The sequence below is a fragment of the Monodelphis domestica genome, chromosome 3, assembly GCF_027887165.1.
Source record: "Monodelphis domestica isolate mMonDom1 chromosome 3, mMonDom1.pri, whole genome shotgun sequence".
NCBI classification, from domain to species: Eukaryota; Metazoa; Chordata; class Mammalia; order Didelphimorphia; family Didelphidae; genus Monodelphis; species Monodelphis domestica.
Genome location: NC_077229.1, coordinates 345,892,853 through 345,916,971, shown reverse-complemented (window position 1 = coordinate 345,916,971; position 24,119 = coordinate 345,892,853). Strand labels below are relative to the sequence as shown.

General features: G+C 32.6%; 1 protein-coding gene across 2 annotated transcripts in view; it reads left to right on the top strand.

The window, feature by feature from the left end:
• ZCCHC2 (zinc finger CCHC-type containing 2) overlaps window positions 1-24,119 on the top strand; it is a 102,200-nt gene that overhangs the window by 23,378 nt on the left and 54,703 nt on the right. For both annotated transcript variants that reach the window (XM_056824237.1, XM_001375824.4), the window contains exons 2-7: window positions 1,857-1,968; window positions 7,435-7,511; window positions 12,108-12,179; window positions 20,172-20,284; window positions 21,359-21,453; window positions 23,541-23,624. In XM_056824237.1, the coding sequence (XP_056680215.1) occupies window positions 1,857-1,968; window positions 7,435-7,511; window positions 12,108-12,179; window positions 20,172-20,284; window positions 21,359-21,453; window positions 23,541-23,624 (553 nt within the window). The remainder of the gene's footprint in view (window positions 1-1,856; window positions 1,969-7,434; window positions 7,512-12,107; window positions 12,180-20,171; window positions 20,285-21,358; window positions 21,454-23,540; window positions 23,625-24,119) is intronic.

The window sequence follows — 24,119 nt, the reverse complement described above, 5'->3', positions numbered from 1 at the left end:
GAAACAAGCTCCAAGGGTCAACAATCATCATTGTCATTTATCAAAGTTGTTTTCACAGATATTTGCAGCTATAAATTATTCCTCTGGCAATGTACAATTTTAAATCAGAAGGTGAAAATTTTTATTTTAAGAAACTGGATAAAACAGCTTTATGTAGATCTCGGAAATGAATTGTGGTGTGTTTTTAGAACTTCTTAGTGAAATTTAAGTGTAGCCTGAGTTTCAAATAAAATTGGCCCAAGTGTTTTGATTCTCTGGGCCTCCTAGTTAGTGGGGAGAGTGAAAAAGAGAGAGAGAACAACTTCTTTTAACTTTTATTAAAGTAGTTTTATTAAAGAATGCACAAAAGCTTAAATGAGTTTTTAACTTGGAATGAACTCCTAATGACATTTATTTTAATCATTTATGTCTGAAATTGTCATTTTTGTTGAGCAATGTAAATTTATGCAATTAGAGTGTACATATATAATCTGCTTAATACTTGGTAGTGACCCTGGAAGGATGCTAAGTTTGGGACATTTGAATTTAGTTACCAATTCAATAATTATTAGATGCTTATACAATTTAAGGCATTGTACTACTGGACATAGAAAGCTAAAACAAAGAATAGTTTCATCACTTAAGGAACTTTTACCAGAGGGGAAATTTTATATATCTTGTTCTCATAAAGCAGAATAGGTTACTTGTACTCATGACTTTAGGCAAGTCATAATACTCTTTTTTTTTTTTTAATCTAAAGAGCTTCATCTACAAAGCAAAGGAGTTGGATTAGATGATGTGTTATGATTTCTTCTAGCTCTTAAATCCTTTGCTTTCCCACCACATACCCTGTTCCCAGGTTCCACATACATCTTATTAGAACCATATTAAGTTTGCAAGATGACATATATAAAGAGGAATGCAGAAAATTCCAAAGGAATACACATAAATTGGTACAATTAGGAATTTGATTCTTAACTTGTTTTTAACAAGTTCTTAATTTGTGGTCTGTGAACTTTAAAAAAATTTATAACTTTTAATAAAATTTATTTCCTTTGTAATCCAATATATTTCATTTTATGATTAAAAACATTATGTGGAGAAGGGGCCCATAGTTCACCAGGCTGCCAAAGGAAATACATGACCAAAAAAAAAAAGTTTAAGAATCTCTGATCTAAGGGATTGGGCATTTTTGTCCCCAGAGACTGTTTCATGTTCCATATGCTAAAATATTAAATTGAAGTCAATCAGTAAGCATTTATGAAACAGTCTACCAGTTACTATGTTAGATGTTGGAGATGCAAAGACAAAAATAAAACTCCAAACCTCAAAGAACTTACATTTTATTGGGGAAATAACAATTACATATTCAAAGGTGAAGGCACTAGTAGCTGAAAGAGGAAGTGTTAGGAAAAGAGTTCATGTAGAAGGTGGCATTTGAGCTGAATAATTTGAAGGAAATAACAAGGAATTCTAAGAGGTAGGACTGAGGAAGAGAATGCATTCTAGACATCAAGAACTTCTAATGCAGAGGCACCAAGCCAGAGGTTGAGAGTTTTATGTGCAAAAACAAATTAGAGGTGTTGCTAGATCATAGGATTCACTAAATTATAATAGAAGTATTATAATCCCAAGAGGGCTAGAAGAAAAATATTTTATAGTTAACCAAAAAAGAAAAAGGTGATTGATTTTTTTTTTGGCTTTCTTATTCTTTATACTTTCTGTTGGCCAATCTCAATTATCCTTAAAGTTGCTGGTAAATTCATTACAAATATTGACAGAAGTATTAAACTTTGTAATGTTCTGTTACAGAGAAATTCATTATCCTTATTAAAGGTTGTATAATGTGAATTAATATGATGCTCTTTTTCATCCAGAATGATACTTCCCATGGTGATTATATCCGAAATAATGAAACCAGTTTGATGGAACAATCCCCTATACTTCATGATGGACTCACCATGGCCTCTCATAGATCTCAGCGAGAAGGTATGAAGATATTTTAGAAAAGCTTACTGTTGGCTTAAGTATTTCTCTTAATGTGTTGGGGGAAAATTTTACATATTAATTATGGAAATTCACTCAAGGTATTAAAGTATTTGATGTACTTTCTTTTCAAATAGAGTAATAGGGAGAGAGAATGAAAAAATCCTAATCTAATGCAAAGAAATGGTAGAGTTGACACTATTGAAGAAAGACAAGAAATTTTTTTCTTTTGCATTCAGGAATCCCTTCCCATGTACTGAGAAGGAAAAACAATTGGGGGGGGAGGGGAGGCATTCACAAGTGTGATGTCTTTTACCTGACTTTCTGATGCACCATAAATTATTTTCATCTTAAACATAATATATACTTAGAAGAGTTACTTTTACCTTGCTTTTCTATTAATGATTTTTTTTTAAACTCTCAAGGGCAGCTAGTTGGTAAAGAGAATAAAGCACTAGTCCTGGAGTAGAGAAAGCCTGAATTAATATTCAACCTTAGACTGTCCATAAACAAGTTAATGCCTATTTGCTTCAGTTTCCCCATCTGGGAAATGGGAATAGTACTTTCCAGGGTTCTAGTGAGAATAAAATGAGATAATAATTGTAAATTACTTAATATAATGCCTAACATATAGTAAGTACTATATAAATATTAGCAATTATTATTACTAAAGTATGCTTTTAAAAAAGCACATAAGCTTCTCTCTTAGTAACAATTCTAGGAAGAAGAGCATCAGGGGCTTGGCAAAAGGGGTAGTTAGTTGACTTGTCTAGGGGCACGTAACTAAGATCTGAGGCCAGATTTAAACTCAGAACCTCCCAACTCCAGGCCTGGCTATCTATCTACTGCTACCCATCTGTCCCTAAAGTATGCTTTATAAATTGTAGCATAACTTAATACTTATTTATAAAACTACAGAAATAGATTATGCCATTATATTTACACTTCCCTCTGTTCAACCATCCTTATTTGCCAAATCATCATTTCCTAGTTTTTATTTATATTTTTAATACTCAACCGTTTTCTTTTTTAATGCTTCTCTTAGCAGATCTTTTTGTGTTGGTTTTAAGATTTAATTCTTTAATCAATATTTGTAGTATAAATGTTTAGAATCAATAGTTTTAGAATTTATCGATTTTTGTCTACAGCTTTTTACAGTTGGTCATTTTAGCTATTTCAAATGAAAATGACCATTTTTGAGTCACTGATAACTGCTTTCCACAGCTTCATTTTTTAGTCACATTGAATTTCAATTTATTAAAGTTGAATGTTTCATTGTGTCTCAAATTTATTTTATGTGGCAAGAAAGATTTTTCCATTGATGCATAGAAATTTTAAATGTCAATTTTATGTGAAATGTAATTTTTAAATTCTCAATTATGAACATAATCATCAGGAATGTTGATTATATAATACCCTTTGAGATTTGTTGGAGTTTTCTTTATTTTAAACCCTTACCTTCCATTTTAGACTCAATACTGTATATTGGTTCTAAGGTAGAAGAGTGGTAAGGACTAGGCACTAGGAGTTAAGTGACTTGCCCAGGATCACACAGCTAGGACGTGTCTGAGGTCAAGTTGAACCTAGAACCTCATATCTCGAGGCCTGGCTCTCAAATCACTGAGCTACCCAGCTGCCCCTAGTTTTCTATTTTTATTTCTTTTTAATTTTGCATATTGTATTCAGGATGTATTAGTCTCTTAAAAATATTAATTCCCAACTATAGTGATTAGTTTAATGTCAGGACAGACAATTCATTCAGAGAGTCTAGAGAGTTGTGATAAGGTTTAGGAAGTACATGACCAAAAAAAATTTTGTGAAAACTGTAGGGGTACAGTTAGTATTTATTCATTATTATTCCTGATTAAAGTTAAGGATTCAGAAGAGAAGCAGACAGTGAAGGTAGTGTTTGAAATTGAATTTGGATTTCTGAAATAGAAGTATTAGACTTTTGGCCAGGGATGAAGTGTTTCTTAGAAAGACCTATTAAAATGTATTTCTTAAGTAAAAATCTACTTAAGCAGAATTTAAACAAAAAATGAAGGTAGAAAACTCCCCTTAGAGATCTGTGACAGATCTGACTTTCTGTAAAAAATAACAAGTAATAGAAGATAAATAGCAAAGTCATTCACTCACTTCCTAGCCATGTTCTCCCCAGCTTCCATGCTTGGTCCAGACCCATTTGGACCTGAGAGCCTGTGACCCTGCCTTGCTGGTTGATGGTTGCCTCATCTGTTCATTATGCCTCAGTACAGATTGGAGCCACTATTCATTTTTAATCTTCTGCCATTTCCTCAATGGCTACTGCACATCTACCACCAAACCCGCTGCCTCAAATTCCCCTTCGTTCCCCTCCCATAACTCTGTTCACCAGTCTGTAACTATGAACTAAAAGCCTCTCTCTGACCCCTGTTCCCCAGATGCATTGTCTCCCACTGGAAGCTCCTGAATGGTGAAAACTGTCTTTGCTTTTACATTTTATTTCTAATAACTTAGCACAGTGTTTGGCACAGAGTGTTATTAGCTTTTTCATTTAGTAGATGTTGGGCCTCAATTGTCTCCATTAAATATGCCCACAGTTAACTACAGGTCTAATGTAGGGAGACAGATATTATTTCATAGGCTGTAAGACTGTAGGATGGGCACCATGGCTAGAATATGGCTCTAGAAGAGTATGCCTTATTTTACTTATTTTTTAACTAAAAACTCTCATCTTCTGTCTTTGAATCAGTACTATGTATTGGTTCCAAGGCAGAAAGAGCAGTAAGGACTAGGTAATTACCTGCCCAGGGTCATACAGCTAGAAAGTGTGAGGCCAAATTTGAACCCAGGACTGGCTCTAGGCCTGACTCTTATCCACTGAGCCACCCATATGCCCTCAAGAGAATGTCTTATTCAAAAAGAACAGACTAGATATGGGGTGGGTTGGAGGAGAATTTTATATGAAGAATTATGTGTGGAAATCCAGCTATCTAAGAAGAAACAAATTTGAGAGTATTTGAGTAAAAAGATAAGTGTCTCAGAAAGACAGGAGAAAGACAGTGACATATACTACAGACCATCTGACTAGTAGGAAGAAATTAGATGTGTTTGGGGAAATTGGTTGCAAGTTTGTCATGGAATCTTGATCCTACGGTGATGAGGAACTTCAAATGAACATAATCTAAATCTTTCTCTGACACTGTGTCTCCTTCCCCTTTCCTCCAAAAGCTAAGCAGGCATTTGACTTAAGGATTTCAACTTCCAAAACATAGAGGAAGTAAAAAGAAATACTACTATACTTGACCTAATTCTGACCAGCCAGGAAGAACTGGTTTGAGTAGAAACCTGTGGAACAAATGACCATTACATCCTGCTTTTATAAGAGCAGAGAAGTTCAGAGGCAGTGAGGTACATTGGGAAGAATGTTGAATATAGAGCTTTAGACCCCAGTTTCAAATCATGGTTTTGTTGCTTGCTACTCCTTCATGCCTCTGTGCAGGTCATGTAATCTCTCAAAGGGAATTGGACTAGATGACTTCTGAGTTGGGAGTTATAATCTTATATGTACCATAGGTTTTTAAAGAAGTGGGTTTTAGAGTTTAGAGAAAGGATTAGATAAGATTCAGTGACCTGCTATTTTGAAAGGAACATCAACAATCCAAGAGAAATGAGAAATCCTCAAAAATGAAATTTTTAGGATACAAACAGAACTTTATTTTGTTGAGGAGAGAAAAGAGGACTACTAAAAGAGATGAATGTGTAACAAACTCATTGGTCAACTTATTTTTAAAACTTGTGTGGAAGATAGAAGTAAGGACTAAGAATGAATATACAAGTATATCTTGGTTCAATAAGAATTGGCTTACTTAATCCAGGATGGATGGATGATTATAAATAAGGTAGTCCGTTTTAAATGCTGTTGGGAACAGTATAATTTTTTGAAGTGAATGAGTTAGTAAATGATAGAAGGCAGAACTATTCCACACTTATTTATTTCTCTGCTAAGGAAATTGAACTTTAAATTCAGCAAGAATAAAAGAAAATAGAAAAGGGAAATCAAAGATAAATTTAAAAAGACAGACATTAGCTGCCCTCATTGAGTTCATATCATCAGGCTTGGATGAATTGCAACCCAGAATATTGAAAGAACTGGTAGTGGTGTGGTTGCTGAGTTTTTTATTTAAAAATTTTTAATCATCATCTATAAAATTGTGGGAAATGAGAGGGCTATTGCAGGATTGGAGAAGAATCAGTGACCCACCTTTCAAGTTGCTGAAGTGCCTATGGTCTGGAAACCTTAAGTCAGTTCATTCAACTTTTCTTCCTGGCAAAATTCTACAATAAAAAGCTCTGACTATTAAAAGTCATCATAACTTTCTCAAGAATACCTAATTCCAGAATCTCATTTTCTTTTTATGTTAGAAAAACTGAAAACAGGATTGGAAGGTCCTATAAACAGAGCATACTTCAATTTCTTCCAGCATTTACCACACTAAAGTATTTTATACTATTGTTTTGAGCAAGATGGAAGAGACATATGATAATATATAAATGATAATATAGTTAGGTGCATTTGAAACTGGTTCAGTGTCTAGACCTAAAGAATGAGAATTAGTGGCTTAATGTCAGCCATCTTTAGCGGAGCACCCTGAGGGTTTTGTCTTTGGTTATGTAGTATCTGATGTTTTTAGTGATGACTTGGATAGAAGTTTAAATAATATGCTTGTCAAACTTGGTTGTGGTTAACTTGGTTAGCTAGCATGTTGAATACCACAATTTTCAGATAGAACCCACTAGATTTAGAATGATGGAGTGAAGCAAAATAATGCAATTTAGTAGACACATGTGAATACGGATTTTTAAAAAATTATTTCAAAAGTAAAAAGCAGGGGGTGTGGGAGTGTTGTGCCTTCACAATTCCTATGAGTAATGTCTCTAGAATTTTTAGTGGACCGTAGGCTCAATATGAGTCAATGGTGAGACATAACAGTCAAGAAAGTTCTCTTACTTAGTTTTGTGTGACCTTGAGCAGGTCACTGAATGCCTCCAAACCTGTTTTCTTCATCTGTAAAATGAGGATATTTTAAGATTTAGGACTTTTTTCTTGAGATTCACATTAAGAGCATTTATAGAAGCACATAAGATAATAGTAAAAATATACTAAAGTAAGCAGTTACTATACATTTACAAGGTTTTATTTTTATTAAGTAGTTCTACTGCTTTTTAATATATCAGTAGTAGATTTCATTTATTCATCTTACAGTAGACAAATAATTGCTTCTTTGAAGAGTTTTCTCCCAGTATGATACTCTTTGAGTCTTAATATTTGAGAAAGGTTTTTCATATGAGTTTGGAGAAAGGATTTTATCTTTTAATTGATGGCTAACAAATTAATACTTTCCCTATGTCTCAACTTAAAATGAGGCTTTTAGTCATGGTTTTGTGTATGTTATTGAAATAAAAGCAAATCATTCCCTTTCTTTTCAGCTGTACACATTGAGAAAATAATACTGAAAGGAGTGCAAAGAAAAAGGGCTGACAAGCATTGGGAATACACCTTCAAAGTAAGTGAATATATTTGAAATACATAGAGCATTTCTTATGTCAGATTTTCTTTAAAATATAGAAACCAACATTTGGAAAACCTCTAATAATTCTAGTTGTGTTGGATGTGTGATCAAATATTCTCATTTATGGAATATAATGAAGAATCTATTTTCAAAAATCGCAAAATAAAGCATAATATTAAAATGATATGAACATTTTAATCTTGGATTAAATGAGCTGCATTCATAAGATTGTAGACAGAAGGGATCAGATAGGTAATCACATTAAAACTTTTTAGAGAAGAGGAAAATCAGATTCAGCAAGGTTAAATGAATCAATATTGCCAGAATTTGTCACATAAAGAAAATGGTGTACTTGCTTAATTTTCAACGTGAGGCACCCATGTCACATTTTGATGTCTAGAAATTTGTTTTGAGGAAACAAATGAAAAAAGTGCTATTTTTTTCCTTTAAACTTTAAAGGTATTGTCTATAATCAATACTTTTGCCATGTTGTGTCTTGAGAACATTTGGTGATGAGCTTTTTCTTCGTAAAAATGAAGAGTTTTAAATAATATTTGGAAGAATACTAAGAAAACAAGTTTACAAGATTGAAAATAACAAAAAATCCTTGGATCATTTGTTATATGAATAAGGTAGCAAATGTAGCTTCTCCAGCTTCAAGTATCAGCTAATGGCTCACCTTTCTACAAGTAACTGTTCCCAGTCCTTATAACCATAGTACCTTCCATCTGAGATTATCTCTAGTTTACCTTATTGGTACATAGTTTTTGTTAGCATTTTGTCTCCTCAATAAACTGAGCTATTTGAAAAACCCAGGACTGGTTTTGGTTTTGTTTTATTTTGCCTTTCTTTGCATCCTCAGCAATTAGTATTGTGCCTACTATATAGATAGGTACTTAATAAATGCTTATTGACTTGTTGACATGTGTCTTAATGACTTCATTAGGGTCTCTGAGGATTGTTGTCAGATTCCTCATCTGTAAAAAAGAGTTGGCTTAGAGTTCTAAGATTCTGATATATTTTTTAAAGATGTGAATGGGAATATATGTGAAAATGCTTTAGGTTTTCAGGTTAGATGTATATGTGTGTGTATATATACACACATATATATATATGCACACATACATATATATATATATATATATCTACCTACCATATATGCTGCTCTTTTAAGTTAGATAATAGAAGTGAAGGCATAAGCAAATAAAATGTACCATACAATATAATACAGATAGAATTTTTTATTTAAATTTTTAATGACATCTTTTATTTTTATTTTACTAACATTTCCAAATTCAGCATTGCCTTTCCTTTATGCCTTCCAGAGAACATACTCTTATAACAGAATTTTAAAAGGCAAAGCAGATGAGCAAAACCACTCCTTTTGGGGAAAAAGCAGATAAGGGAGTCATGTGGTATTGTGGAGCATCCACCGACCTCTAGCCAAAGGACCTCAGTTCAGATTCCCACTGCTGATTACCATCTGCCTATTACCCATTTCTTGAACTGAGCATCCATCTCTTGTTGCCTTTGTGCATGCCATCTTTCATTCCTTTAGTGCTTTCCCTTTCCCCTTAACAATCTTTAGCTTCATTTGAGGTGTAATTCAGGTAACACCATCTTACGCAGAGTTTTTCCTGATCTGCCCAGTTAGAGTTTTCTTCTTTCCTCAGATAATCTTGTATTTATCATAGATCTAGAGTTGGAAGGGACCTCAGAGGCCATCTAACCCAGACACCCTCATCTTACAGGTGAGGATCCTGATTTGTATGTGGACTTAACATATCTTCTGTACCTGCCTAGTATTAATTGTAAACTCTTTGAGATTAGGGACTATATGCTTAGTATCTGAGCAGCACATAGACTTAGAAATGTTTGATTTTAAATTGTTGCATGTAAACTTTTGAACCTGAACCTTTAAATTATAAGCCATGTGAAGATTTAAAGGAAAATTTTTTTTTGTCTTTACATTTAACTTTCCCCTAAACAGAAAATCCCTTATGACAGAGCAAAAAGAGTTTAGGAAAAATATGGAACAGTGATCTCCTGATAAGTATATGCAATATTCTATCCTAATAGTTCTCCACTTCCATACTATGAGGTGGGAAATGTATTTCATCATCTATTTTCTAAGACAGTCACTGGTTTTTCAGTTAAGAATTCAACTTCCTTTTAGAGGCTGCGAAAGTGGTACAGTGGATAGAATACTAGACTTGGAGTCATGACTGGAGTTCAAATTCTGCTTCAATTACTTACTAGCTGTGTGATTCTGGGCCACTCTTTGTTTAACTTTTTTTTCAGCTTCAATTTACTTATCTGTAAAATGCAGGTACAGAGAGAACCAAATACACACACACACACACACACACACACACACACACACACACACACACACATATATAAAGTTTGTAAATGCTAGCAGTTATTATTTTAGTAATCTCATTTATATGGTGTTTATGTTTTGGGTTTTGCTTATTTCACTGCATCTAATCCTATAATTCTTTCCATATTTGTCTGAACCATTCATACTTGTCATTTCTTAATTGCAGAATAATAATTTCTTATGTTCTTAGGCCTTAGTTTTTTCATAAAGCCCTCCATCTGTTTTCACCTGTTTTTGTTTACAGTTGTGTGCTATCACAGAGTGTGCTGCTTTATATATATTGTTTATTTGTTTCTGTCCTTGACCTTCTTGGTTTATATGCTTAGCTATGAGACTTTTGGGTCAAAAGATATGGACATTAAAGTCACTCTTATTTTGTAACTACAACTTGATATACCTAGCATTATTGAGCTACTTAAAAACTATTTAACAGAACTTGAATACTTTGGGATATATCATGAATAATAATTTGGAACTATGCCTAGAAAATGACCAAAAATCCTTTGACTCAGACATCCCACTGCTAGGCCTATATATCTCCTATACACACTTAAATATTTATAGCATTGCTTTTTTGTGGTGAAGAGGACTAGAGACAAAGTAGAAGTCAGTGAGGTAGATTGTGGTACCTGTAGGTAAAGGAATGTCACCCTGCTTTTTTTTTTTTTTAAGTCCACTACTAATTCATTGCTGGTGGAGTTGTGAATTGACCCAACCATTCTGGAGAGCAATTTGGAATTATGCTCTATAAAAGAATGCATACCTTTTGATCCAGTATTTCCACTACGAGGTCTGTATCCCAAAGAGATTTTTAAAAAATGGGAAAGGACTTGTACAAAAAATATTTATAGGCGGCACTCTTTTTGTGGTGGCAAAGAATTAGAAACTAAAGGTTTGTCCCTCAGTTGGGGAATGGCTGAACAAATTGTGGTATATGATGGTGATGGAATACTATTGTGTTATAAGGAATGATGAACAGGATGATTTCAGAAAGAGGTGGAAAGACCTACATGAAATGGTGCAGAGTGAAATAAGCAGAACCATGTATACATGACTATAGTAATTTAAAACAAAGTAAAAATACCCAAACTGAATACTGCGTAATTATTATTACCAAGGTTAGCCCAAAAGAATTGAGAAAATGTAATTATCATCATTATTATTAGACTGTAGATATATAATACTGCATATACTCTCCATAATTTGGTTAGTTTTGCCTACCTGGTTCATAGACCATTACAAAAGGTGGCTTAAGAGGAAGCAAAGAGAAAATATAAGAATCTTTTCTTTAGTGGATAAAAAATGCAATAGTGTGCCTTTTTCTTCACAGCCCCTCTAACATAAACTATTCCCATCTTTTGTCATCTTTGCCAGTTTGTATGGTATTAGGTGAAATCTTGTAGTTCTTCTAATTTGTATTCCTCTTACTATTAGTGAATTGGAGTATATTTTCATGTGCTCATTGTTCTGTAATTCTCCTTTTGAAAATGTTCATATCATATATCCACTTGCCTATTGGGAAATGGCTCTTGTTCCACATTTGTCTAAATTTCTTTTGTAAGATGTCATACTTTTTATCATATCTCATGCAAAGCTCTTTTTCTCTACTCAATCATTTCTCTCCTAAGTATTATTATTAGTTTGTTTTTTCATACAAAATGCTTTTAGTTTCACAGTGTCAAAATACTCTCATTTTATTTTTAGTAATTTTCTCTATCCTTTATTGAATTTTTTAAAATAAAAATAAGATACTAAATGAATTCAACTTTTGGTTTGTCATTGACTGTTAAAAGTTTGTAGATTCACCAATAAGCTAAAATAGCTCAATACTTTTATGATTTCACATAATAAAGAGCACATTGTGTTCTGTACCTTTCCTTTGGCAAATAGTCACCTTCGCCTGTTGCCTCAAAAAACATCATTGATTAGTAGTTGTATGATTTAACTGAGAAATTTTATTAAATTACAATAAAATATGAGGTGTTATTTTTTCACAAGTCACTTTCTTATCATATGATAAACTTGAGATCTTTTTCTATCAAGATATTTTGAGAAGATATCAATGCAAAGTTGGTTCCTTAAAAGATTTGTTTCATTGATAGACTTAATAATATTTTTACTTGACTACTTTTTGTATAGCTTCTTTTCATCCACAGAAAATTCTCTGTTGGAAGGAGTAAACATGAAATATGTTTTTTCTTCAATAGGTAAACTGGTCTGATCTTTCTGTAACAACTGTAACAAAAACACACCAAGAACTACAAGAATTCCTTTTAAAGGTATGTGTTTTGAATAAACATATAGGTAATAACCTGTTCAATTTTAACAAAAGCCTTAAATTTGGTGTAATGACTACTTTATTAAAAAAATAAAATTTTAATTTTAATAAAATGATATTAAGGGAGACACATTCTTTCATTTATAGATGTTGATTAGAACATTGTCTAATGTTAATTTAATCAGTATTAAGAGTTTTTTTTTTTTACTTTTAAATTTGTTTGCTGTATTGTTGAACTTCCTCTCAATAATGGAAATAATGAAATTTTTACTCTGAAGACAAACAAAATCCAACTCTGTCTCTTACTGAAAGTTTGTTCTGTTAACTTGGGGTACGTATGGAAAGAATGATTTCCAGGAAAGTGTCAACTTCATTTCTATAAAAATTTTCACAAACATTTTAAAATTTAAAAAAGACTGTCATGTGTACCTTCTACTTCCAACTTCCCTATATCTCAAACTAAAAATTTTGCTGGGATTTCTAAGCCATTAAGAAGGAGATAGTGATAAGATAGAACTTACTTTATTTTTTGATACTCGGGGTTATTCAGGTACTTTTCTTTTTAAAGTTTCAAGGTTTACAAAGCAAAGTTGATGAAGTTCTTGACTGTTGTAGTTTGTCTTTCTGAATTTGAAGCTTATTAGTGGTGGGGTGAACAAAAGCATAGGTTGAACCATACTAGAAAATAGATGGTAACCAGATATAGTCTTGATATGCACATTAGACACACTGTGCCTATTTTCAAGTCTGCACACAAAAATGGTTTCTGATCTATCTGCTATCTTTTCATTTTCAATGAAACCTTTGATGTGCAAGACACTCAGATAGGAGATACAAAGATAAAGTGAGACCCTCCATCCTCAAAAAGCTTATGACCTGGTATTTGTTTTAATAGTTACTTTTTAAATGTTGGATAAATTGGGAGAACAAAAAAAAAGTGAATAGATGAGTTGAGTAAAAATGTCTTTATTATGTGGCCTCAGACACTTCCCAGCTGTTTGACCCTGGGCAAGTTACTTAACCCCCATTGCCAAGCCCTTACCACTCTTCTGCCTCAGAACCAATACATAGTACTGCTTTTAAGATGGAAGATAAGGGTATTTTTAAAAGTTTTTTATTATTGCATATGTGCATATATATTTTTATCCCTTTGACCTTACATGGATGGCATCTTTATCTCTTATACTCTTGTATTCTGTTTTACACTACAATTAGTGCATAGTATTCTGCATGTGTGAATGTCTACATCTTCTTGTGTTGCCCCTCCAGATTGTAAGTTTCATGCAGATAGGGACTGCATTGTTTTTTCTCTCCACACCTGACCCAACACCTAACACAGGCCTTTGTAGGCATTTAATGAATGAATGTGTAAATGAAATAGTATTTAAAAATAATTCCAGTTGAACGTATTTGGGACTTTTAAGTTCAGTGGTTTTTAAAAATCAAAAAAGTTTTAAATTTATACACATTTAATTACCAATAAACACTATCATATTTGGAACATTAAGGGAAAGAGGCAAGAAATATTCAAAGTATTGCTAATAATTTTGCCTGCTATAGCTGTGCTTTATGTCATTTCCTTATGAGTTAATTGACAAGTTGTCAAATTTTAATGAGTAAAATGAATCCTTTTCAATAAGTAAAGAGTTAAAAATATAAGCTAAATAGTTTAGGAGGATCAGTTGAGAAAACAAAATAGATTTTTCACCATCTCATTTGTCAAATAGCTTTTATATGTAAAAAATTCACTTCCTAGCTATGTGATCCTGGGCAAGTCACTTAACCCTCATTGACTAGCCCTTACCATTCTTCTGCCTTGGAACCAATACATAGTACCACATCTAAGACAGAAGGTAAGGGTTAAAAAAAATTTTTTTTTTAATCACTTCTTTAACTTCCACTCCCTCACCCCCAGCAAGTTGTACAACAGCAAAAACAAATTTTCATGACAAATATATATGATCAAGTGAAGCAGATCCTCCTCATTGGCCATGTCCAAAAACATGTATTTCAATCTGCATTTTGAGTCTTGTTAAAATTTTAATGAACATTTCTAGGTCAGAAAGGAGTACTTTGAGACCTTGCATTATATTATAGTGTTACCATTTCTCATTGCAATATACATATGTATTAAGTATAGTATTTGTCAGGTATGATGCCTTTAAATTTAGTGTGGTTTCCCTTCTTTATTTTTATTTATATGGATAGATTTATATACATATCTGGATTTATATAGATTTATTATTATGATAAAGATATATCTTCATTTACTGTATCTGAGTTATGATTTCTACTCTTTCTTTTTTGTTTGCCTGATGCATAATGGATTTTGTTCCAGTGCCCATTTTAATTGTATCTTGTATCATGCATTTCTTTTAAATAACATATGGAAATTGCATTCTGCTTTATGATCCATTCTGTTGCCCCCTTCTGTTTTATGAGTGAGCTCTTCCTGTTCCTGCTCATGGTTATGATATTTAATTGTGTATTTATCCATTTTGTCCTCTTTTACTTTTTCCTCTCTTTGCCTGACTTTTGCTATTTCTCTTTCCCTCCACCCCATTTACAAATAAGGTGACAAAAGAGGAAGTTTGCTTAACACTTGAGATTTATAAATGGGTGGTGTTTCCTCTCATTTGCTCCTCTTCTGTTCCTTTTGCCCACCCTGATCACTCTTTTTATTCATTTTTTTTCTTTCACTACCTCATTCAGACTCTTTTCAACATTGGAGTTTATTTTCTGCCTGTTCCTGTTTCCTTACATTTCTTTGACAGAGAAAGAAAGATATTATTCACCTTTCTTTTGTCCAGTTTAGGTGAAAGTAAAGTCTATGGGATGCTTGTTCCCACCCCACATCTGCATTTGTATTCTCTTCACTTCATGCACACCCCTATTATACCTATATTATGTGTTTTTTAATCTGGTACTTTTTTTAGGGTTTTACTGAGGTGTTTGTGGGGAATCTGGGTTCCTCTAGGCCCTACCATACTTGTTCCCTTACCTTCCTAATAAAAAAAAAATTATAGTTTTTTATACAACCTCCTACAATCTACTCCCAATTAGATTTCCCATAATGTAGAATCCCAGAAAAATAAAATAACATTAATGATTGACTGATAGTGTATGTAACTTTACACTTTGTCTAAAAAAGAATGATGCACTATAATGTAGTACTAACTTTGATGAATGTTTTCTCTGTTATTTTTTAACGTTTTCTTCATTTTATATAGCTAATTATTTGCTTGACATTTTGGTTCTGCTAAGTTCACTCTGTATCACTTTATATATTATCTTCTTACATTTCTTTGATTTCTTTATTTTTGACATTCCTTATAGTCTAATAATAGTCCTTTATGTTACATATCTCCTTTTCAAAAGGCATCCCCCTAAACATTGTCAAAGTTTGGTTTCATGTTTTTGCTATTACAAATAATACAGAAGGTTGTTTCTTATAATTTTTCTTGGAATATAATACCAACAGTCCAATTACTCAATTGAAATGAGTTATTTATTTAGTACTTAGGTTCCAGGCATTGATTTAAAGAGTGGGGATACATAAAAAGGCAAAAAACATGATAGTTGCTTCAAATTTTCTATCCTAATAGAAAAAATGAAATATAAAAAACTACATATGTATAAAATATATCCTATATAAAATATAAGATAATCTCAGATGGAAAATACTATTAGTGGAGTGCAAGAAAAATAGAATGCAAGAGGCCTTTTGCTAAAGGTATATATAACTCAATAACTTTTGTTCAAAGATTCCAGATGTTTTAAGGGATTAGACCAGTTCACAGCTTGACCAGCAGTGGATTTTTTTTTGCCTGTTTTCCTACATCCCCATCAGCACTAATTTTAAAAATATAATAATCATAACTAGCTATTTATATAGTATTTTAAGATTAAAGTACAAAGTGCTTTTAAAATATCTCATTTTATCCTGAACAATCATGTGAGGTAAATGCTATTGTCATTCTCATTTCACAAATGAGAAAACTGATGCGAACAGTTTTTAATTTGCCCAAAGTCACAATGCTAGTAAGTATCTGAGGCTGAACTTGAACTTGGGTCTTCTGATTCCCAGTCCAGCTCCCTCTCCACTGTGACACCTAGAAGCTTTTTATTATTTTTGCCAACTTTTAATGAGCCTGAGCTGAGAAATCAAAGTTGTTTTAATTTTTTTCCCTGATTATAAGTGATTTAGATAGACAAAGAATAGTTTGTTTTTCTTCCTCCAAGAACTTGTTGATTCATAATCTAAAATCACTTCTATATTGATTTAACATGGCAGTCATTTCCTAGGTATTCTCTATTTTACTCTTTGCTACTTATGTTTTTATATACTCATCAGTCCATTTTGTCTTTCATGGTCCATTATGCTTGGTTACAAATGCACTATTTTCCGTAATTATGTAAGAGAATTTATTAAACTTCTACACAGTTTTCCCAAGAATTGCTGAATAAAGAGATTTATTATCATTCTATGATATGTATATTTACTTTGCATTCTTGCTTATCCAATCTATTCCAGTGAAAAATTATTCACTGGAAAGTTTTCATATGATTTGAGATTTGGCAGTTCAAGCCCCTTTAATTACTGCTTGTTTTCATTATTTTCCCAAGTATTCATGGCCTTTTGTTATTTACCATATTTGAATTTTGTTATTTTCTTTGTAAATGGTGGTTTGCGGGAAATGTAAAAAATCAGATCTTTATGGAAAGTCATGGAGAATTGGCCAAGGTTGTCCAGAAATAGATAGATTGTTGTCTCTATCACTGGAAGGAATACTCAAAAGACCAAAATGACAGATCCTTGAGAGTTGGAGAAGCAGAATTACACAAAATATCACCTTGGTTATTTCATAGATGTTGTAGTAATTTTGTAGGTATCAACTTAGTGGTTTCTACCTTTTTGCCCTATCCATGTGCAAGAATAGATAGGGATAAATAGAGCTGCATTTCATTGTGGCAGCTAATGTCCCCAGCAACATATGGGTGCTGAGTGAAGATGGACTGATTATTTAGAACCAGTTTCATTTAACAAATAGAAGCTCTGGTGGCTAGTCTTACCAGAGTACTGGTTTGGGAAAATAGGAAATTTTGAGGAGTGTTATAAGTCCTTAAGTACTTTCAGCCCTTGACTGTTAGCGCAAATTGCTTGGGTATGTACCAAATTGTCAGGTATGTTCATCAGAGCTAAAAATGATGCCAGCAATTTTTTCCCCATTTTCAGTAGCAATTAATTTGACATTAATTAACCTCATTTTCACCTTTCATTATTGGGAATCAGTAGGGATCACTGCAAGTGTGGGAATAGTGTAAAAGGTACAAGTTTAAGAATAATAACCATTAGCCTTAGAGAACAATGGGGAGAGTCATGCCTGGATTCTGGGTAGTTTTTCTATATATAATTGAGGGACTACTTTCAGTCTTTTAGATTGTTTTCCCTCTTTCTGATCAAAATTTATAATGTTTTTATACAAAAGTTGAAATATAATTAAGTTTTAAATAAGACCCAATAACAACATGATTTTAATCTCCTTTCTTCCTAAATCTAATTGTGCTAAGGTTAAGCTGCTTCATCAGGTTTCCTTTTGTTTCATTTGTTTTGGACATTTCTTATATTTCAATTAATCAAACTTCTAAATTTCTAAGCTTTAAAAAAAATATTATAGGGGGTAGCTAGGTTGCTCAGTGGATTGAGAATCAGACCTGGAGAAGGGAGTCCTAGGTTCAAATTTACTGTGATGCCAGTCAGGGGAGAGTCATGCCTGGATTCTGGGTAGTTTTTCTATATATAATTGAGGGACTACTTTCAGTCTTTTAGATTGTTTTCCCTCTTTCTGATCAAAATTTATAATGTTTTTATACAAAAGTTGAAATATAATTAAGTTTTAAATAAGACCCAATAACAACATGATTTTAATCTCCTTTCTTCCTAAATCTAATTGTGCTAAGGTTAAGCTGCTTCATCAGGTTTCCTTTTGTTTCATTTGTTTTGGACATTTCTTATATTTCAATTAATCAAACTTCTAAATTTCTAAGCTTTAAAAAAAATATTATAGGGGGTAGCTAGGTTGCTCAGTGGATTGAGAATCAGACCTGGAGAAGGGAGTCCTAGGTTCAAATTTACTGTGATGCCAGTCAAGTCACTTAATTCCGATTGCCTAGCCCTTACCACTCTTCTGCCTTAGAACCAGTACATAGTATTGATTCTAAGATGAAAGGTAAGGGTTTAAATACTACATACTTCCATAGTATTTATATAATGTGCTAAGTGTCACAAGACTCAAATTTCTTCTAAATGTTACCTGGTAAAAGACCTTTTTGATTAATATTAGAGCTTCACATCAAGTTTCATATTATTTTATGTTTCTTAATATGTTTTTTAAACTACAGGATAAGTTTTGTAGGGAGTTCCCTCTTTATGTTACCTGAAATGTTCAGCAAAATTTAACACTTCCCAGTAATCAGTTGTAGCCTGTGATTGATAAGGAAGAAGGATAAATAAATGTATAAAAGTAAAAGTACTAAACATTTCCTTTGTAGACTACAACTCAATAAAAGTGGGAATTAATATAAAAAACAAAAGTAAAGAAATTAGTTCTAAATATAAACTTAATGACATCCTAAATAGTGACTGAGTTAAAGAATAACACCAAAAAAATGAATACTTGTGAAAAAGAATGCTAATACAAAAACTTAATAATTCTAGGATGCAACTTAAAACAGTTCTCAAGGAAAAATTATCTTGAAATTTTATAATAGAGAGGATTAAAGAATTGAATATGCAATTTGAAAAATCAAATGGATCAAATACAAATAAGCAAAAAAAATCTTAGAAATCAGAAATATAAGAAAAAAGGTAAATAAAATTTCCATAGGAACGACTAATTGAAACAAAAACTTTGGGTCTCCAAAAAGAGTAATAAAATTGATAAACTTTTATCTACATGTAGAAGAAGAGGAAGGAAAATCAAAATGCCAAAAAAAGTCAAACTTGATAAAATAATAGTAGTTAACATCTATACAATGCTTATGTGCCAAACACTTTAACAATTATTATTTTATTTAATCCTCACAACAACTTTGGGAGGTAGGCTCTGTTATTATCTCCATTACACAGATGAAGAAACTGAGGTGGTAATGGGACTTATCATTCAGTCACTCAGTATCTGAAGCTGAATCAGATTTTCCTAACTCCAGGACCAGCATTTTATCCACTGCACCATTTATCTAGTAGCTACCTCCAATAGAAAGAATTCTCAAAACTAACTATATACTATATAGCCAAACTGGGAATTTTAGGATTACTTGCAATAATATGGAATATACCCACATTACCAAAACGTGAATATGGATGTATGATCTCATTCTCAAAAAAATGAAAATTGAACAAACATAAAGGAACTACCCAAGGGGATGAACAGGGAAAGTAGAAATCAAGAAATGCCCATACTAAAGGCACTATTAAACATCATTGTCCAGAATACTCTCTGAGCCCTGAATATTTAAAGTTATATAATTTGGCTATTTTAAGCATATTTTATGATACTTGGATAATTAGTGGAAATGTAAATAATGGAAAATCATAAATGGCACATAGTAATAGCCATACTGTAGTGATGATCAACTGTGAAAGACTTGGCTATTCTGATCAGTGTAGTGATCTAAGACAATTCTGAAGGATTTAAAATGAGAAATGCTCTCCAGCCCCCAGAAAGAACTGATATTGTTCTAGTTCTGTAGCCTGAAGCATGGCTTTTTCATTTTCTTTATTTTTCTTATCCCCCCCCCCTTTTTTTTTTTGCAACATGGCTAACCTGGAAGTGTATTTTGCATGATAGATGTGTTCTTGATCTCACATTACTTACCTTCTCAATGGATGGGGCAGGAGAGGGAGTTTCTTGATATTTAGTATTACACAAAAAGCCTTCCTTTTTATATGTCCTTTTTACATGTGAGAATTTCTTATTATTTGTTCATCTAGCTTCCAAAGGAACTGTCTTCAGAGACTTTTGACAAAACAATTTTGCGAGCACTAAATCAAGGGTCTCAAAAAAGAGAAGAACGGCGACACCCTGACCTAGAGCCAATCCTAAGGTAATAAGCTGCCTGAAAAAGTCCTATTAAGTAGAATTGTTACTCAAAGTAAAAGATTATCATGAAAATACTGGAATTAGTTAGTTACTCTTAAAGAAGGATGTTTCTGTGTAGCTCCTTAAAATAGATTATGTTTGGGGTTTTTTAGATATCCTCCCTAGATGAAAAGAAAATCAACTTTGCTTATCTCAATGTGTTTAACTTGCTGATTCTGAGCCAACTACTAATCAAAATACTTAAGAAAAGTCTTTAATATTGTCCTATATGAAGTATTTTTGAGAGGAAGGTAACATTTCAGATCCTTGACTGTCACAAGTGATTAAAAGTTTATACTCAGAATATTGATTGTAAAAGTGAATAAGACTTTCCTATAATTTATGTTAAATTATTAATTTTTGTTCGAGCTGCTTTGCATGTCATTCTGAAATTTTATTACTTTATTCCATAATTTCAAATATTTTTATAAAAATACATGTTTTAAGTCAGGAATTTCCACTTTCTGTGACACCTATATTCATGTTGTGACAAGACAAGTTTCATGCAGTTTTGAATTGAAGAGAAAATAATTTTCAAAGGGAGAGAATGAAGCTAGTAAAGTAATTTACTAGTCTTATACCTCTCCCCAGATAGTTTCAATTTCTTTTCCTCTGAGAGCTTATGTTTTAATTATTCTCTTGCTTGCTCGTCGTGCATATCACTTAATTTTTGGAGGTTGCAACTATGGGGTTTACACAGAAATGAAATTATTAATTAATGCATATTTTATATAAATGTTAACATAATCCAGTGTAAGAATAAACTGCTAATTCATGCATGTGGTCCAGCTTCATTTCTTATCTGTAAATGTGGCAGACATTAAAACTTATCATCAAATTTTATCAAAACTTAAAACCTTCAAGTATATCATGAAAATTATTCTTACATATACCCTTCATTAGGCTGACCTCAATAGGAGTAAACCATAATTCTAGGACTCTTTTAGTGTTTGTGTATTAACCTGTATGGGATTTTGTTCTAAAGTGATGTTATGATTTATTGTACACAAAGTCATTCTGTTCTCTTTTTTATATACAGGCAGCTATTTTCAGCTTCTTCACAAGCCTTTCTACAGAGTCAAAAAGTACACAACTTCTTTCAATCCATATCATCAGAATCTTTGCACAGTCTCAGTAAGAATTTTTATTGTTGATTGTTTCCTTTTAGTTTTAATTTTGTCATTTTACTTTATTCATCTTCTCATCAGATTTACAGTTAGATTTGAGTGAAATAAAGTATCAATAATGTGTGTTATCTAGGTTATAGAAAACAGTAATATTCTTTAACATTCATATACCAATAATTTATTTTGCCATTGACCAATTGATAGGTAATCTACTTTGTTTCCAGTTTTTTGCTATCCCCAAAAGTACCACCATAAATATTTTAGTGAATATAAAGACTTTATTTTTATCTATGCCCCCTTGAGTTAAAGAGTTATATTCATTTTAGTACTTTATTTGCTTTTTCTAAATTCCAAGTATTCAAATTGTTTTCCAAATATAGTTGTACGTATTCACAATTCTACCAACAATGTATCAGTGTGCCTGTCTTCCCAGAATCCTTCCAACATTGCTTCTTCCCATCTTTTTTAGGGTGTGTGGCAAAATGTCAGGGTTGTTTTGATTTGCATTTCTCTCATTATTAGTAATTTGGACCGTTCTTTCTTGTAGTTAATACTTTTCAGCTCTTAGAACTGTTCAGATCCTTTTTCTACTTAAATATTGGGGAATGACTTTTGGTCTTAAAGCTTTCTAGGATTTAGTAGTTAAAGTATAGTTAAATTGGAGCAGATAGGTGGAGACAGTAGACTATAAGAATTTGGTGAAACAACTTTCACATATTTGAATTTCTATAGATAGGAAGCAGACAGAACCTATGGTTTGTAATGTTTAGACCAAAAATTATATTAAGGCAACTAAGTCATTTTTGGAGTGTATAGAGGAAGAGATGTGATTTTTTATTTTTCTATATTTCATTATATCATGAACAAGAAGATTATAGAAACTGTACTTTGCTTCCCTATTTGTTTTTGAAGAATCAATATTAAATTTACCAAGGTAGTAACAAAATTGTCATATATATGTATGTATCCCTTTTTGAACTTCTGTATATGTTTACTTGTGTATATTTTTACAATATTTTGTTAATGCTTTTTTCACTCTTTTCTACTCTTCCCCCACCAAACCCTCCTTTGTAACAGGTTAGCATATTGCAGTATAACAAATCAACACATTGGTGTAACCAAAAATTGTTTTCTAAAAATGTTGTCTCATTCTGTTCTTCTGTTCTATCATCTTTCTCTAAAGGAATAGAAAGCATGCTATCATTACTTTGTGCATAGTTCTCCTGGATCTGCTAATTTCACTCTGTCTAGTTACTATAAGTCTTCCCAGGTTTCTCTGAATCAATACTATATGTTATTTCTTAGGGTAAGTGCTTAGACCGATGCTTTCAGTTGGTGGAGGGAACTCCCTGGTGTAAAAACTCCTTCTGCTAGTGCAAGTGTGTGCATTCTCTGCAGTGATTCTTTCCTGAGTTTGCTGGACTTAGCTAAGTGACTTGCCCTGGGATGCATACCCAGTGTATGTTGTAATCAAGACCTGACCATGTCTGGCCCTCTGTCCACCATATCCATCTTCCCTCTCTATTTCTTACAGCACAGTAACATTCTACCACATTCACCTAATGTCTTCTGCCTAGCCATTCCCCAATTGGTGGACATTCATTCTGTTTGTGACTATTTGGCAAAAACAAAGTGTAATAAATAGTTTTTTATGTGTGGGTCCTTTCTGTCTTTAACATCTTTACTCACTATTGTATACAGCAGTGTCACTAATTGACAGGGTGTATGCAGACACTGAAGTGCATAGAGCTTGAGTGATTTGTCTCTGCTCGCTCAAGCAAGTGCATGTGTCAGACGGTCTCCTGAGTCCATGTTCAGAACTTTAACCACTATGCCCCACTCCTTAAATTACTCTCAAATTACTTGAGGGCAGAAAAGCATTCTTAAACCAGCATGTACACAATGTTAAATTCCAAGATGGCATAGAACATTCTTAAATGATTGTTATCACCAATAGAAATTTATTTTGACTTTTATACCTTCTATGTCTCTATTCCAAGGAAGAATTTGTAGTTATTTGTCTAGAAACATAGTTTCTTTTTTAAAAAGCCTAATTTTCTTAAAACATTTCATGGAATTATTTATTTCCTGCAGGTAATTTGCAGTCTTCTTTGAAGGCGTCTAAAATACCAGAACATTTAAAGGAAGATAGTTCTGAAGCTTCAAGTCAAGAGGAAGGTGGGTAACAATTAAGTGATTGTCTTATTTATTGGCAGAAATTGAGTCTGGCCTCCAAGGTGTGAATTTTTAAAAGTAACAAGCATCTTATAAGTTTAATGTTCCTGGTTCAGAAGATTTATTGCCAAGTGTTGAAATTTGAAAGCTTAGAAAGGAAATTAATTTGAGTATTGAATTTAGATTAGTAGAGAAGGATATAAAGAAAAGCAAAGAAAAAGCCATAATAGCTAACATTCCTTTAGGGCTTTAAGATTTGCAGTGTGCTTTTCATGTTTGCTTATTTGAGTCTTACAACAACCATAGTTAGGAGCTTTGTGTAGTGGTATTTTTGTTTTACATAGGAAAAAACTGAGACATAGTTTGTGATTTGCCAGTTATTGCCTGACTAGTGAGTGTCAAAGCCAAGATTTGAACACAGATCTTTTCTGACCAGCCCTTTTCCCACTATTTCATTTTGCCTTTAAAAATCCTAATTGTCTTTCTCATGATACATGT